Below are 14,682 nucleotides of genomic sequence, written 5' to 3' on the forward strand. Positions count from 1 at the left end.
CATTTGCAATCTGAATGACCGTAAGTTCTCTAGTTATCAGTGACATTGAGATTTTTAACACCCATTTGATATTGTCTGGGCTCTCATTTATATGTAAATACAGAAAATTTGGTCTTTTCTCTAGTTTCCTTGCATTAAGAATTCTGAGAGTGCCAGAAATGCTTCCATGCTCCACAGATCTCTTCTAGTCCTCTCCTCTCACTTTTTGCTCTGAACTGCTATGTCAAGACCTCTGCTGGTTACCTCCTTGATTGACCCGACAACTCTTGCAAGCTCTGCCCTTGCCATGCTGCTCTGTATCCCAAGAAGAAAAAGATCTCTTCCTCTGTTTCCCAAGTTACATGAAATATCAGACCCTGATTTTAGCAAAACATAGTAAAGACTTGATTAGAGTGAGAGGGAAATATTTTAAATTAGATATTAGATAGCACTGTGCCCAGAGTCCTTTGACCACAGGTTATCCTGATGGCTTTTTTCTCCTTATCCTCCTTCTACTGCCATTTGTTTTTCCGCTGAAATATTTGAGAGTAAGTTGCAGACATAATACTCCTTCCCTCATGGCTCAAACGGTAAAGAATCCACCTGCAAAGCAGGAGACCTGAGTTTGATCACTGGGTCTGGAAGATCCCTTGGAGAAGGGAATGGCAGCCCACTCCAGTATTCTTGCCTGGAGAATTCCATGGACAGAGGAGCCTGGCCGGCTACAGTCCATGGGGTCACAAAGTCAGACACTGAGCGACTACTACTTTCATTTTTCACTAGTACTTTCGTGGGTATTTCTTAAGAATAAGGACATTCACAGTGCAATAATCAAAACCAGTAAACTAAAACTGATACACTACTATGACCTAATCTACAGACTTTATTTGAATTTTATGGCAAAAGAAAAAAATCTGGTCTGGGATTCAATCTAGGAACACATATAATATTTATGTTTCTTAATCTCCTTTAATCTGGAATGGTTCTCTAGTTCCCCAGTTCATGGGGTCACAAAGAGTTAGACACAACTGAAGCAATTTAGCACACACACGTGCATACATTGGAAAAATCCAGACAAGCTTAATAACTCTGTCACAGCAACTTCTAAGATACAAGTTTAAGGAAGTGAGAGTTTCAGTATTACACAAACTACCCACAAGAACAGAAGAGGAAACACTGCCTAAATAACTTTATGATGCTAGCATACTCTTGTTTTTAAATCCCTGTATTTTGCATATTTCTCCTAGCAATTTCCTGGATTGACATTTTTCTTGTTTTAATTGAAGTATAGTTGGTTTACAATGTTGTGCTAGTTTCTTCTGTACTGCAAATTGATTCAGTTATATATGTGTATTCATGCTGTGCTGTGCTTAGTCGCTCGGTCGTTTTGTTTATCTATTTTATATATAGGGATGTGAAATTAATCCCCAACTCTTAATTTATCCCTCTCCTACCCATTTCCTCTTTGGAAACTGTAACATTGCTTTCTATGTCTACGAGCCTGTTTCTGTTTTGTAGACAAGTTTACACGTATTAACTTTTTAAATTCCACATATAAGTGATATCATGTATTTGTCTTTCTCTGTCTGACTTACTTCACTTAATATGATAATCTCTAGGTCCATCCATGTTGCTGCAAATGGTATTATTTCATCCTTTTTGAAAAATGGGTGAGTAGTATTCATTTATATACATATATATGCCACATTTTCTTTATCCATCCGTTGATGGATACTTAGGTTGCTTCTACTTCTTGGCTATTGTACATATTGCTGTTATGAACACTGGCTAGCATAATCTTGATAATCAGTTGGACAAGTGAAATATGAGAGGAAAACTGCAGATCATCATCACTCAATGTCTAGATGAAAAAAATTCTAAATAAAATTTTAGCAAACCAAATCCAACAATATCTAAAAATGATAATACATCATGGCCAAGGTGATTTGAATCAGGAATTCGTTAATTTTTTTCTTCTAGTTTTAGTGAGATATAATTGACACACAGCACTGTATCTAAATGAGGAATTTAATGTTCATTTTAGCACTAGAAAATCAATCAGTTTGTAACTTGACAGAAGATCAAATGTGAAAAATCATATGATCAGCTGAATAGATGAGAAGGCTTCTAATAAATTTGGATATTCATCCGTGATAAAGCCTCTTAGCAAATTAGAACTATGACCAAACTTTTGGGAAGTGATAAAAGGAGTTTATGAGAAAACACACAGCAAATAGTTTTCATGCTGAGAAACTATTGAGATATCCCCTTAAGACAGTGAACACAGGAAGAGTGCCTACTATCAACACTTATTCACTGCCTCCCAAGAGGTTCTAGCTAATCCAGTTGAGCAGGAAAAATAGAAAATGGGTACTGAAAAGAAGGTGATATGACTGACTATTGCTTTCTGGGTTCTTTTGGTGTTTTAGCCGAGTTGCTTGGCTTGCAGGGTCTTAGTTTCCGAACTAGGGATTGAACCTGGGCCTTTGCAATAAATGAAACCACTGAGGCCCAACCACTGGATCTCCAGGGAATTCCCTTATCGACTATGTTTTATTTAGTTATTTTTGGCTGTACTGGGTCTTTGTTGCTGCATGGACTTTCTCTAGTTTTGGTGAGCGGGGGTTACTCTCTCATTGCAGTGCCGAGGGCTTCTTGTTGCGGTGGCTTCTCTTGTTGTGGAACAGGGGCTCCACAGGCTTCAGTAGTTGCGGCTCGGGGGCTCTGGAATACAGGCTCAGTAGTTGTGGCGTGTGGGCTTAGCTGCTTCGAGGCATGTGGGATCTTCCCAGACCACGGATTGAACCTGTGTCCATTGCATTGCAAGGTGGATTCTTTACCACTGAGCCATCAGGGAAGCCTATGTTTTTAAAAAAGTGCAGAAAAATAATTTGAATAATAAGGAAGTGTGTCCATTTTCTGGTTGCAGAAATCTATGTGTGCAAAGTAATTGTACTTATATTATCAAACGGAAAAAAATTTCAATTTATTTTTGACTGTGCTGGGTCTTTGTTGTTGCACACAGGTTTTTCTGTAGTTGAGGTAAGTAGGGGGCTACTCTTCGTTGGATGCCCAGTCTTCTCATTGCGGTGGCTCCTCTAGTTGCAGAGCACCGGGCTCTAGGCAAGCCGGCTCAGTAGTTGCAACTCCCTGACTACAGCGCAGGCTCCGCAGTTGTGGCCCAAAGGCTTAGTTGCTCTGTGGCATGTGGGATCTTCCCGGACCAGGGTTGTCCCCTGCACTGGCAGGCGGATTCTTAGCCACGGTGCCACCAGGGATGTCCTCCAAAATTATTTTTTGAAGATACTATCTAAAACTGCCTCAAAAATTAGGGACATAGGACTATCTGACAACAGGTGCGAGATCCTTTGGGAAAATTGTACATAACTTTATTGTGAGACATTGAAGAAAATGTGATTAAGTATAGGTTATATCATGTATCAGGTCAGGGCTGGACATCTTCCACTGCTTGGACTGGGAAGTGCCTTAAAGAGAGCAGGGAGAGAAAGTTGGGGATTATAGATTACAGATTACAGAAGCTGTAATCTCATAGAGATGTCATTGTCTCCAAACTGATCTACAGATACTTGCAGCACAAATGAAAAAAGAAAAAAAAAAAAAGTGTGAAAATAGCAAACGTTGGAAAGACTAAGACCAGGAAAAGAAGCCTGAGAAGAACACACATACTATTGTTCGTTACTAAGGTGCATAACAAATGATCCCAAAACTCAGCTGCATAAAATAACCAGACTCACAGATCCTGAGAGCCCGGAATCCGGACAGGGGATATGTTGTTCCATTCATTTTCAACTGACTTGAAGGTTGGGGTTGGAATCCTCCGAAGGTTCAACCTGCGGCTGATGGTAGGAGAAGCCACTAACCCGGGGGTTCCTTAGGCATTCCGACCTCCCTCCCTTCTTCCCTCCCTCTCCTCCTTCATCTCTCTCTCTCTCCCGGTTTTAAAACGCGGCTTCCGAGAGTTTCAAAGTCTGCGGGTTCCGATCACAGGTCTTAGACCCGCTGAGCTGCAGAAACATCTATTACCATAATTACCATAAAAAAGCGGGCCTAAGAAAAGTATCAAGAAAATCGTACCCCTTTGAGAGAAACCAAATGGAGCCGGCTCCGGACCGATCATCCCAAATGGCCCTGAGGTGCTCCTCGGGGAATGTGTCCGAATCTGCCTCCGGATTTTCGCGCCATCCTCGTTTAGGTGCACAGACGGCTCTTACCCGGTCCCCAGCGGCGACTGGGCTTTGAGTCCAGGGGACAGCGGTGCGGCTGGAACGAGGCGAGTAGAGCTGGAGAGAGTCCCGAGTAGAAAACCTGATACCCCTTCGGCTGTGATGAGCCAAAGAAAGGACAGTCGAGCAAACGCTCAGGGTGGCTCCCGGCGCGTGGGGGACACTGCCTGACAAGCTGATTGGCTGCCGCGCTAACAGGCGGGAACGGCCGCTGGCGGATGGGGACGCCGAGCCCGGAAGAACCGCGACCGGGACCAGAAAGCGGACCTCGCCAGTTTCGATTTCTTTGTTTTAAGTGAGCTTCGTTCTTTTAGCCCTATCGTGCATAGTATCTTCGAAAGTACAGATAAGCAGGCCCAGAAGGAGAAATCTCCCGCCACCACTCGGACACTCACTTGTTTAAAGCCCAGGCGCTTCGCTCGCAAAGTTTCGAGGGGCGGAGGCGGCGGCGTCACCATTGGCTGGATGTGCCAGCTCGCCTAGCGTTTATCAGCTCGCCTTTCAAACTGGGAACAACAAGGATCCTGCAAACTTCTGAGCAGCGCACCTGGGTAAGTTTGTCCCCTCCACCGCCCTGCCCCAGCAGTTGCCAAACGGGCTTCCCTGGTGGCTCAGTTGGTAAAGAATCCGCCTGCAATGCAGGAGACCCCGGTTCGATGCCTGGGTTGGGAAAATCCGCTGGAACAGGGATAGGCTACCCACTCCAGTATTCTTGGGCTTCCCTTGTGGAGACCTGGGTTCGATCCCTGGGTTGGGAAGATCCCCTGGAGAAGGGATAGGCTACCCACTCCAGTATTCTGGTCTAGAAAACCCCATGGACTGTGTAGTCCATGGGGTGGCAAAGAGACGGAGATGACTGAGCGACTTTCACTACTGCCACATATTTGGACCTCAGCTTCTTATCCTAAGTCTAATCCTGCCGTCCCCAACCCTTTTTGACACCTTTCTTTTAGAGAAAGACAATTTTACCACCACCGTGGTGGGGATGGGGGTGGGGTGAGGGGGTGTGATTTTGGCAGTAATTCGAGTGATGGGGAGCAGCACATGAAACTTCCCTCGCTGGCCAGCAGCTCACTTCCTGCTGTCCCCGGGCAGACCCCGGCCCGATGTTCCCTCGTGTCTGAGTCTTGGCTCCGGGACTCCTGTCTCGGTAGCTGCTGAGGCTGCTAAGTCGCTTCAGTCGTGTCCGACTCTGTATGACCCCATAGACGGCAGCCCACCAGGCTCCCCCGTCCCTGGGTTTCTCCAGGCAAGAACACTGGAGTGGGTTGCCATTTCCTTCTCCAATGCATGAAAATGGAAAGTGAAGTCACTCAGCCCTGCCCGACTCTTCATGACCCTGTGGACTGCAGCCTACCAGGCTCCTCTGTCCATGGGATTTTCCAGGCAAGGATACTGGAGTGGGATGCCATTGCCTTCTCCGTCTCTGTAGCAACATCTACCAAAAGCCTACAGACTGTTAAGGACTTGGGATTGGGACACGTGGGAGCTTGAGGTCAGAGCTGGTGTCTTCCCCTGCATGGACCTAGGGAGAGAAAGTTGGGGTCTGAGCAGCAGCATATCACAGGGAGGGAGGAAGGGCAAGGGACAGGTCAGGAATAAGGGGAGTTAGGGTTCTGTAGATAGAAATGTGGCTGGCAGTCACTGGTGAACTGTCTTCTAAATCCGGAAAGAGAAACCAAGCCCTTAGTGCTTTGCCAGAGGTTATAGTCTAAAAGGGAGTGGGGAGAAGAACCACACCCTTTTAAACTAAATACAAAGTGCTAAGGGAGAAGGCCAAAGAATGCACCATATGCTTGTGGTCTGTGGTTTGTGTGTGTGTGTATGTGTGTGTATTTGGCATCTTGGTTTTTATTTCTCAGGAGTTAGTTCCTGTCACTTCTGGCCCACCTTTCTGTGCAGTTACCACCAACCTTCATTCTGGCATAACTAAGGAGATGTGAATGCCATCCCATTGCCCATTAAAAATAGCTAACAACTCAGGCTAAATCCCCAATCCAGGTCAGATAGAATTTTCCCCAAAGTCTGAAGTGTGGAAGATTTCAAAAACGACTTCCCTGTAAAACTAGATCCAAGGTTCCAGGTGAGGTCAATGATTTTTAGGCTCTTATGGATTTGGTAGGCTTCAGTTCCCAGCATATTTAAGGACTGTGTTCCACCACCTAAAGGCAGTTGTTTTGAACTGTAGAAAGTTCTCCATAGTTACCGAGTTGGACCTGCACGGCCAGGATGTCATGCTCACCCACAAGCTCTGGGTCCTTTTTCTATATGGCGTCTCAGTTCCAGCTTCCGTGGGTTCCAGGTTGCCCAGCAGGATGAGAAGGCATCCTCCTTAAGCACTCTGGGGGTGAGACAGTACATATGGTGAGTGAACCAGAAGGGTTCACCAGTGGTAGGGCCTGATGCAGAAGGTGTTAAGGATGGGAGGAAAGGTGAGAGGACTCGATGCAGAAGCTACAAGAAGACTGGGATGCAGGGACTTCTTGGCAGGGCTTGTATTACAGAAGATACTAGGACTGGGATTGTGTTCTTGGGCATGAGTAGAACTGATTCTCCCTTTGGGATAGAGATGCAGAATCTTTTCTGTCAGGTCAGCAGGAAATGTGGACCTGTGTTTGAGGCAGCCCTCATGTCTAAGAAATACAAAGAAACTGGGTCTAAAGAATACTAGTTGTACTGCAATATTGTGGAGAAAGCATAGGATGGCAGGCATACTTATCTCTCTCTGCTCTTTTCTTTTTTTTATTAATTTATTTTAATGATTTTATTTTTAAAGTTTTGTTCTACAGTTGAGTATAATTGATTGACAATATTGTGTTAGTTTCAAGTGTACAGTAAAGTGACTCCCTTATACATGTATCTATTCTTTTTCAAATTCTTTTCCCATTTAGGTTATTACAGAATATTGAGCAGAGTTCCCTGTACGTACAAATACAGTAGGTCTTTGCTGGTTATCTGTTTATGCAACATTAAGACTTTTATTAAGGATTATAATTAAATGACTTTGTTTAGCTGGCTTTATCGTTGTTTATCTACCAGGAGAGGATACTTCCTCTGTTAGTGTCTCTTTTGGGGGAAATGTTCCTTCCTTCAGGACTTCCCCAGTAGCTCAGCTGGTGAAGAATCCACCTGTAATACGGGAGACCTGGGTTCGATCCCTGGGTTGGGAAGATCTCCTGGAGAAGGGAAGGGCTACCCACTCCAGTATTCTGGCCTGGAGAATTCCATGGACTGTATAGTCCATGGGGTGGCAAGGAGTCGGACATGACCGAGTGACTTTCACTTTCACTCACTCCTTCCTTCAGGGTCATGTTCAAAAGCTTTTCTTCTAGGGACCTGGGCCAAGGAGTCCTATTTGAATGGATTACTAGGTCCTCATCTCTTAGAAGGGCATCTTCCATCTGGTCCAGCTCTGAGTTTCGGGGCAACCTTGAGGAAATGGTTCTGCCGTCTAGTAGACTTGGAACCACAGCCTTCTCCCTCCAAAAGGTACAGGGCAGAGCCCAGTAATCCTCCCAAAGATGAAGTTGCTAAAGAAAAATCTGGACAACTCTCTGTCTCTGAGTCTGTCTGTGTGTGCCTATTCCCATGTGCTCTTTTGCCTGCTAATAAATGCTTAACTTGTTTCACTACTTCCCATTTCTCTTGGAAATCCATTTATTCACAGCTGATGGGCCAGGGCCTTGTCACTAGCCACTGGTCCTTGGTGGTCTAGTGCCTGGGTTTCAGAGCTCTCATTGCCATGGCATGACTTCAGTCTCTGGCTGGGAACTGAAATCCTGCTTAAATCTGCTGTAGTCCAAGGCCACCCGAGATCATATTTGGTGCAGAAACCCAGGAATTCAAGGTAAACCGCAGCCTTTGCCCAGCTGCGGCTTGAGGCCCCTGACTTTTGCTCTTGTCCTTTTTCTCTTGCTTTCTGCTTTGCTTTCTATTCAAGACATGCAGAGCATAAACTCAGTCTGCTCACTGCCTTATGGGTCCACTCAAATTGAGTGACAAGGGCCACCCTCAAATTAAGGATACCCCAGGTCATGCAGGTTCAAATAATGCTTGAGTGACAGCTGACGCTGTCCACTGGGACCTAGTGGAAACACGATTTCTGACGGGGAAGGAGCCCAAAGGGTCTTTCAATCTCTCTGTCCCATGTAGAACCCTCCACTATGCTTTCCTTTCGCACCTTATTCACACAAAAAGATCTCCATATAAGCGATTCAGGCTACCATGAGGGTGTGACTCTAGCTGAGTCTGTCTGCCCATGTGCGTGCCTGTTTATTTTCCTCCTAATAAACACTATATTTTTTCACTAAAAAAAAAAATTTTATACCATTCTTTAGGAAACCATTTGACAATATATATTTAGATCTTTAAATATTTCATCACTCGATCTACTGATTCAACTTTTAGAAATCTCTGTGTCTGTATATACTTCATCTACTTCCAGAGTTTTATAATTTTCACTTATTTATGTACCTAAGACCAAGTGTAACCTCATGTTTTAGAGCCAACCTTTATTTCCACAGATCTAGACACTTTCTTCACTTAACATGATTTTTCCCCTAGGGAAAAATCCTCCATTTCTAGAACAGAAGAGAAATTGCTGATTTTCTGTTCTGGCCTCCATTCCCCATCCTAAAAAGCCTTTACATATGTTTGAATCATATTTGTATACTGAATTGAAGTACTTTGTCAGGAGACTCTTAGACTCACTGCAAAGTAGAAGATGTAATTAGCCTATCCAAGCCTCAGTATAACTGATCTATGATCCTAGTATAATTTATTGAATAATTAAAAGCAACTTCAGGGTACTTCCTTAGTGGTCCAGTGGTTAAGACTTTGCCTTTCAATGCAGGGAGTGCAGGTTCAATTCCTGGTTGGAGGGCTAAGATACAACATGCCTCCTGGCCAAAAAAAGCAAAACATAAAACAGAAGCAATATTGTAACAAATTCAGTAAAGACTTTAAAAAATGTTTCACATCCGCCCCCCAAAAAAATCTTAAAAAAAGCAATTTCATTTCCCAGCTGTAGAAAAATAAATAATACTATGCTAATAATATATATGAAGTTATGAAGCAGTTAGTAAGGTTTTTAAAAATAGCTAATCATTATTTTACAAAATGAGTATATATAACATATTATTACACTGGAAAAACAAGATTTAAAACTGTTTGTCAAGTTTAGTATGGACCAGACCATACAAACTCTTCCACTGGAAAAAGCTCATCATGTTGGGTAAAGTGTTAAAAGAGCAGAAAAACAGCTTACATCTCTAATTTATATTATGTAGCTGCTATAACTATACAAAAAAGATCTTAATGACTCAGAAAACCACAATGGTATGATCACTACCTAGAGCCAGACGTCCTGGAATACAGAGTCAAGTGGGACTTTAGGAAGCATCCCTACAAACAAAGTTAGTGGAGGTGATGAAATTCTAGCTGAGCTATTTCAAATACTGAAAGATGATGCTGTTAAAGTACTGCATTCAATATGTCAGCAAATTTGGAAAACTCAGTGGCCACAGGACTGGAAAAGGTCAGTTTTGATTCCAATCCCTAAGAAAGGCAATGGCAAAGAATGTTCAAACTACTACACAATTGCACTCATCTCACACACTAGCAACGTGATGCTCAAAATTCTCCAAGCAAGGCTTCAACAGTATGTGAACCAAGAACTTCCAGATGTTCAAGCTGGATTTAGAAAAGGCAGAGGAACCAGAGAAATTGCCAACATCCGTTGGATCATAGAAAAAGCAAGAGAATTCCAGAAAAACATCTACTTCTGCTTTATTGACTATGCCAAAGCCTTTGACCATGTGGATCACAACAAACTGTGGAAAATTCTTCAAGAGTTGGGAAAATCAGGCCATCACACCTGACTCTTGAGAAATCTGTATGCTGGTCAAGAAGCAACAGTTGGGACCAGATATGAAACAATGGATTGATTCCAAATTGGGAAAGGAGTATGTCGAGGCTGTATATTGTCACCCTGCTTATTTAACTTATATGCAGAGTACATCATGAGAAATGCTGGGCTGGAGGAAACACAAGCTGGAATCAAGATTGCTGGGAGAAATATCAACAACCTCAGATATGCAGATGACACCACCCTTGTGGCAGAAAGTGAAGAATTAAAGAGTCTCTTGATGAAAGTGAAAGAGGAGAGTGAAAAAGCTGGCTTAAAACTCAACATTCAAAAAACCAAGATCATGGCATCTGGTCCCATCACTTTATGGCAAATAGATGGGGAAACAATGCAAACAGTGACAGGCTTTATTTTCTTGGGCTCCAAAATCACTGCAAATGGTGACTGCAGCCATGAAATTAAAAGATGCTTGCTTGTTGGAAGAAAAGCTATGACAAACCCAGACAGCATATTAAAAAGCAGAGGCATTATTTTATTGACAATGGTCCATATAGTCAAAACTATTATTTTTCCAGTAGTCATGTATGGATGTTACAGTTGGACCGTAAACAAAGTTGAGCATCAAAGAATTGATGTTTATGAACTGTGGTGTTGGGGATGCCTCTTGAGAGTCCCTTGAACTGCAAGAAGATCCAACCAGTCCATCCTAAAGGAAATCAGTCCTGAATATTCACTGGGAGGATGGATGCTGAAGTTGAAACTCCAATACTTTGGCCACCTGATGCGAAGAACTGACTCACTGGAAAATACCCTACTCATTGAAAAAGACCCTGATGCTGGGAAAGACAGAAGGCAGGAGGAGAAGGGAACAGAGGATGAGGTGGTTGGATGGCATCACTGACTCAATGGTCATGAGTTTGAGCAAGCTCCAGGAGTTGGTGATGGACAGGGAAGCCTAGCATGCTGCAGTCCATGGGGTCACAAAGAGTCGGACATGACTGAGCAACTTAACTGAACTGAACTATAACCTTGACACCAACATCTGTCAACAATAATATGAGAAAGGACAATTTTTTTACAATCTCATCCATGATCATAAATACAAATCTTAAACAAAATATTACAAGTCAGATTCAATATTAAGAAATGATAGCAGGAGGAAGGACTTCCCTGATTGTGCAGTAACTGAGACTTGGTGTTCCCAATGCAGGGGGCCCAGGTTTGATCCTTGGTCAGGGAACTAAAATCTCACATGCTACAACTAAGAGTTTGCATGCCACAATTGAAAGATCCCACATGCCACAAGGAAGATGCCACATGCTGCAACTAAGATATGGCATGGCCAAATAAATAGACTAAGTAAATATTTTTTTAAAAAAGAAATGATTACAGGAGTGATGTCAGCAAAAAGGTGGATAAGGAAGCTTCAACTCCCCATGAAAATATAGGAAAAAATAAAAAAAAAACAAGAAACCAGATGGCTCAATAGTCTGGGCTCCAAAATCACTGCAGATGGTGATTGCAGCCATGAAATTAAAAGACACTTACTCCTTGGAAGGAAAGTTATGACCAACCTAGACAGCATATTAAAAAGCAGAGACAGCCCCGAGCCTCTCTGCCTCGGTGGTGGCGGCAGCAGCTGTAAAGCCTCGGCTCTGATCCAAGTCACAGATTCCAGGATTCTAAACGCTGGAAGCACCTTAGAAGTCAGGGCTGGCCAGGCAGAGGCCAGGAAAGTGGCTACAATGACTTCAGCAGTCCTGGTGGACATCCAAGATGAAGTGACCTGCCCCATCTGCCTGGAGTTCCTGACCGAACCCCTGAGCATAGACTGTGGACACAACTTCTGCCAAGCCTGCATCACTGCACACAACAAGGAGTCCGTGCCTGGCCAAGAAGGGCAGAGCAGGTGTCCCGTGTGCCAGACCAGCTACTGGCTTGGGAACCTGCGGCCCAATCAGCACCTGGCCAACATAGCCGAGAGGCTCAGGGAGGTGGTGTTGGGCTCAGGGAAGCAGCTGAAGGTGATTCTTTGTGCACACCATGGAGAGAAACTCCAGCTTTTCTGTGAGGAGGATCGGAAGCTCATTTGTTGGCTTTGCGAGCGGTCTCAGGAGCACCGTGGTCACCACACATTCCTCATGGAGGAGATAGCCCAGGAGTACCAGGAGAAGTTCCAGGAGTCTCTGAAGAAGCTGAGGCAAGAGCAGCAGGAAGCTGAGAAATTAACAGCTGTTATCAGAGAGAAGAGGACATCCTGGAAGAATCAGATGGAACCTGAGAGACACAGGATCCAGAAACAGTTTGATCAGTTGAGGAGCATCCTGGACAAAGAGGAGCAGCGACAGCTGAAGAAGCTGGAGGAGGAGGAGAGGAGGGGGCTGAACATGATAGCAGAAGCTGAGGTCGAGCTGGTCCAGCAGAGCCAGTCCCTGAGAGAGCTCATCTCAGACCTGGAGCGCCGTTCTGAGGGGTCAGCAACAGAGCTCCTGCAGGATGTGAGTGATGTTGCGAAAAGGAGTGAGTTCTGGACCCTGAAGAAGCCAGAGGCTCTCCCCACCAAGCTGAAGAGTATGTTTCGAGCTCCAGATCTGAAAAAGATGCTGCGAGTGTTTAGAGAGCTGACAGATGTCCAGAGCTACTGGGTGGACGTGACCCTGAATCCACACACGGCTAATTTAAATCTTGTCCTGTCTAAGAACCGGAGGCAGATAGCAATGATAATGGGCTTCCCAAGTGGCTCAAGAGGTGAAGAATCTGCCTGCCATGCAGATGACCTGGGTTTGATCCCTCGGTCAGGAAGATCCCCTGGAGAAGGGAATGGCTACCCACTCTTAATATTCTTACCGGGAGAATCCTGTGGACTGGCTGGCTATACAGTCCATGGGGTCACAGCATCAGACATGTCTGAAGCGACTTAACACCCATGCACTCATTCACAGTAGTAAAATAGTTCAGTTATATGGTAGTATATGGTTAATTTTTTAACTGCCAAACTATTTTCCAAAGTAATTATACCATTTAATATCTTTTTTATCATTGTAGAAGTTATTCTGCATCCTTGCTATAACTTGATTTTGTTTCCCTTTATGTGTTTTAATAGATGTATGTAGTGAGGTATTAAAAAAAAAAAAAAAAGCAGAGACATTACTTTGCCAACAAAGGTCCGTCTAGTCAAGGCTATGGTTTTTCCAGTGGTCATGTATGGATGTGAGAGTTGGACTGTGAAGAAAGCTGAGCGCCAAAGAATTGATGCTTTTGAACTGTGGTGTTGGAGAAGACTCTGGAGAGTCCCTTGGATTTCAAGAAGATCCAACCAGTCCATTCTAAAGGAGATCAGTCCTGGGTGTTCATTGGAAGGACTGATGTTGAAGCTGAAACTCCAATACTTTGGCCACCTGATGTGAAGAGCTGACTCATTGGAAGAGACCCTGATGCTGAGAAAGATTGAGGGCAGGAGGAGAAGGGGATGACAGAGGATGAGATGGTTGGATGGCATCACCGACTCAATGGACATGGGTTTGGGTGGACTCCGGGAGTTGGTGATGGACAGGGAGGCCTGGCGTGCTGCGATTCATGGGGTCGCAAAGAGTTGGACTTGACTGAGCGACTGAACTGAACTGAACAATAGTAAGTGGTTAAAGGCAGTCAAGTGAATATATCAAGAAGACACAGCATTCAAAACTGTAAGAAATTGCATGACAATTTTGCTTGCCCTTGGCTCAAACTCTCCCTGGCTTGGCAAGATCTTGGTCTGGATGAGATAGCAACTCAGTTCCCACTTCCCTCCTTGACATGGAGGTGCCAGAACAGGCCTTACTTGTGATATTCTAACCTGTCTTAAAGACTGCCTGAGGGATGGTGTCCATATCACCTCATTCAGACCCCAGGTGGGAAAAAGTGGCAGCCACTCTTTGTGAAATCTTCAAGGAGACTATAAACATACAGATGTCTAGGACAAAAGACTACAGTTGAAGACATACAATAACCATCTAAAGCCTGGAGAAAGAGCTGGGGTGAGATTTTGGGGAAATGAAGGTATTGCAAAGCAATTATGTATATGGAGAAATTGAATAAAGCTCAGGTAGGAGTTGTGATCAGTAAAAGACCTGAGAATTTCTTAACCTCTCATGTGAGGCAGACTCACTATGCTCAGACCATGCTCAGCTAATCAGTGAAAGACTGCCCTGGCACAGAGGCGGTCTGCAAAAACTGGGAGAGGAGGCTGTTTTTTCAGATATCTGATTTTCAGCAAAAACTTGTAAGGCATAGAGAGAAACAGGAAAACATGGCCCATGCAAAATAAGAAGGTAGAATGGCAGAACTTTCCCCTGAGGAAACTCAGATATCAGACATACTAGATGAAGATGTTAAAACAACTAGATTAAAAAAAAAAAAGGAGGGTGGGGGAAAAGTGAGGGCGCGGAAGTGCGACGAACAGATGGAGCTGGTAGAGCCAGGGCTTAGGCTGCGGCCTCAGGCGCGCCCCGCCCCCCCCATAAAAAAAAATAAATAAAATAAAACAACTAGATTAAGTATGCTCAAAGAGCCGAAGGAAAAAATGGACAGAGAACTAAATAAACCAGGCAAACA

General features: G+C 44.1%; 2 protein-coding genes and 1 long non-coding RNA gene across 5 annotated transcripts in view; 2 read left to right on the top strand and 1 right to left on the bottom strand.

Moving 5' to 3' along the window:
* Positions 1-240: 240 nt before the first annotated feature.
* On the bottom strand, positions 241-4,411 carry LOC133056910 (uncharacterized). 2 transcript variants are annotated; one of them, XR_009692929.1, is made up of 3 exons: positions 4,075-4,411; positions 3,735-3,836; positions 241-2,839 (listed from the first exon to the last, which is right to left on the bottom strand). It is a non-coding gene; the product is annotated as an uncharacterized LOC133056910 (long non-coding RNA). The 2 variants fall into 2 exon arrangements; XR_009692930.1 differs by lacking the exon at positions 241-2,839 and adding an exon at positions 2,847-3,464 and having other exon boundaries at positions 4,075-4,295.
* Positions 4,412-4,637: 226 nt separating this feature from the next.
* LOC133056909 (ribonuclease SLFN12-like) overlaps positions 4,638-14,682 on the top strand; it is a 35,225-nt gene continuing 25,180 nt past the window's right edge. For both annotated transcript variants that reach the window (XM_061142780.1, XM_061142779.1), the window contains exon 1: positions 4,638-4,774. The gene's annotated coding sequence lies outside the window, so the exon portion shown is untranslated. The remainder of the gene's footprint in view (positions 4,775-14,682) is intronic.
* Positions 11,654-13,010, top strand: LOC133055587 (tripartite motif-containing protein 6-like). Its single transcript, XM_061140735.1, has one exon. It carries the CDS (start codon positions 11,655-11,657, stop codon positions 13,008-13,010), a length of 1,356 nt encoding a protein of 451 aa, XP_060996718.1. The 5' UTR covers position 11,654.

This window comes from Dama dama, chromosome 5, assembly GCF_033118175.1.
Source record: "Dama dama isolate Ldn47 chromosome 5, ASM3311817v1, whole genome shotgun sequence".
Lineage (NCBI taxonomy): Eukaryota > Metazoa > Chordata > Mammalia > Artiodactyla > Cervidae > Dama > Dama dama.